Source organism: Canis lupus, chromosome 21, assembly GCF_011100685.1.
Source record: "Canis lupus familiaris isolate Mischka breed German Shepherd chromosome 21, alternate assembly UU_Cfam_GSD_1.0, whole genome shotgun sequence".
Taxonomy (NCBI): domain Eukaryota; kingdom Metazoa; phylum Chordata; class Mammalia; order Carnivora; family Canidae; genus Canis; species Canis lupus.
This window is the reverse complement of record NC_049242.1, coordinates 27,820,342-27,821,670: the sequence shown is the minus strand read 5'-3', so window position 1 is coordinate 27,821,670 and position 1,329 is coordinate 27,820,342. Positions and strand designations below refer to the sequence as shown.

General features: G+C 41.5%; 1 protein-coding gene across 1 annotated transcript; it reads right to left on the bottom strand.

Moving 5' to 3' along the window:
- Positions 1–205: 205 nt before the first annotated feature.
- OR51A18 (olfactory receptor family 51 subfamily A member 18) lies at positions 206–1,107 on the bottom strand. Its single transcript, NM_001389003.1, is given in 2 exon segments — positions 206–217; positions 220–1,107. Coding segments are annotated over 2 exon segments (900 nt in total).
- Between the last annotated feature and the right edge of the window lie 222 nt (positions 1,108–1,329).

Genomic DNA, 1,329 nt, shown 5'->3' with positions numbered 1-1,329 from the left:
GCCATGTAGGATGTTGTTGCTGCTAAATGAAATCAATAATTTGAAATTTGATGAGCCTATATATGAAATACATATTTTTGTCAATCTCTTTTACTTCACTGTCATTCTTGGATCCCCGCATTTGTGCAAAGTGAGTTGGGCATTCATTGCAGCTGAAGCTTCCCATCAACCTTTTATCTCACATAATTTCATGAGAATCAGATTTCTAATCTGATGACTCTTCACAGAGTACACAAGGGGATTCATTAGAGGGGGAACCAGAAGGAAGGTATCAGCTATGACGACCCTAACAACTGGAGAAACGTTTTTGGCAAAGCGGTGAATAATAGCCAAGGTAATAATAGGCACGTAAAAGATCAGCACAGCACAGATGTGGGAGATGCAAGTGTTGAGGACCTTGAGACAGCCCTTGTGTGAGGTGATGCCCAGAACAATCTTCATGATCAGCATGTAAGACACAGCAATGCATACCAAGTCTAACATAGCTGTTAGAGCCACAAGCAGTCCGTAGATGACATTGACTCTGTTGTCAGAACAGGCCAGTTTCATGACATCCTGATGGAGACAGTAGGAGTGAGATAGAAGGCTTTTCTTACAGAATCTCAGCCTCTTCAGAATAAAGGGGAAAGGGAAGACCAATAAGAGACTTTTTATAGCAGATACAAGGCCAATTTTAAAGACTCTTACACTATTCAGAATGGAGGTGTATTTCAGAGGGTTGCAGATGGCTATCAAGCGATCGATAGACATGATGAAAAGTACTAATGACTCCATGGCTGAGAATCCATGAATGAAGAACTCCTGGGCAAAGCAAGCATCAGGGGAGATTCCAGTGGCATTGAACAAGAAGATTCTCAGCATGGTTGGAAGGGAGGAGATGGACAGTCCCAGGTCAGAAAAGGCCAGCATGGAGAGGAAATAATACATAGGCTCATGCAGAGAGGTCTCTGTTTTTATGAAAAAGAGGATAGTGCAGTTCCCCAGGATGGCAAGGAGGTACATGAGGCAAATGGGGATGGAAACCCAAATGTGAGCATGCTTCATCCCTGGGATCCCAATGAGGAAGAAGGTAGAGATTTCCACTTCAGAAGTGTTAAAGGCTGACATTGCAGTAAAGTGAGATCAGGATGTGGGTCTCAGAAGAGACATCCTACAATGGCAAAAACTAGTTTGCTTAAATGTATATTTGTGTAGTCATTTGTCTAGTCATTCAGGTCAATGGAAATCTTATGATTCCACTTATTCTGCAATAATTCTTAGGATGAAAATAAAGCATTTTGTAAGATACAGATAGGAATAATATCATGACACATGTAAGCAGGATACAGG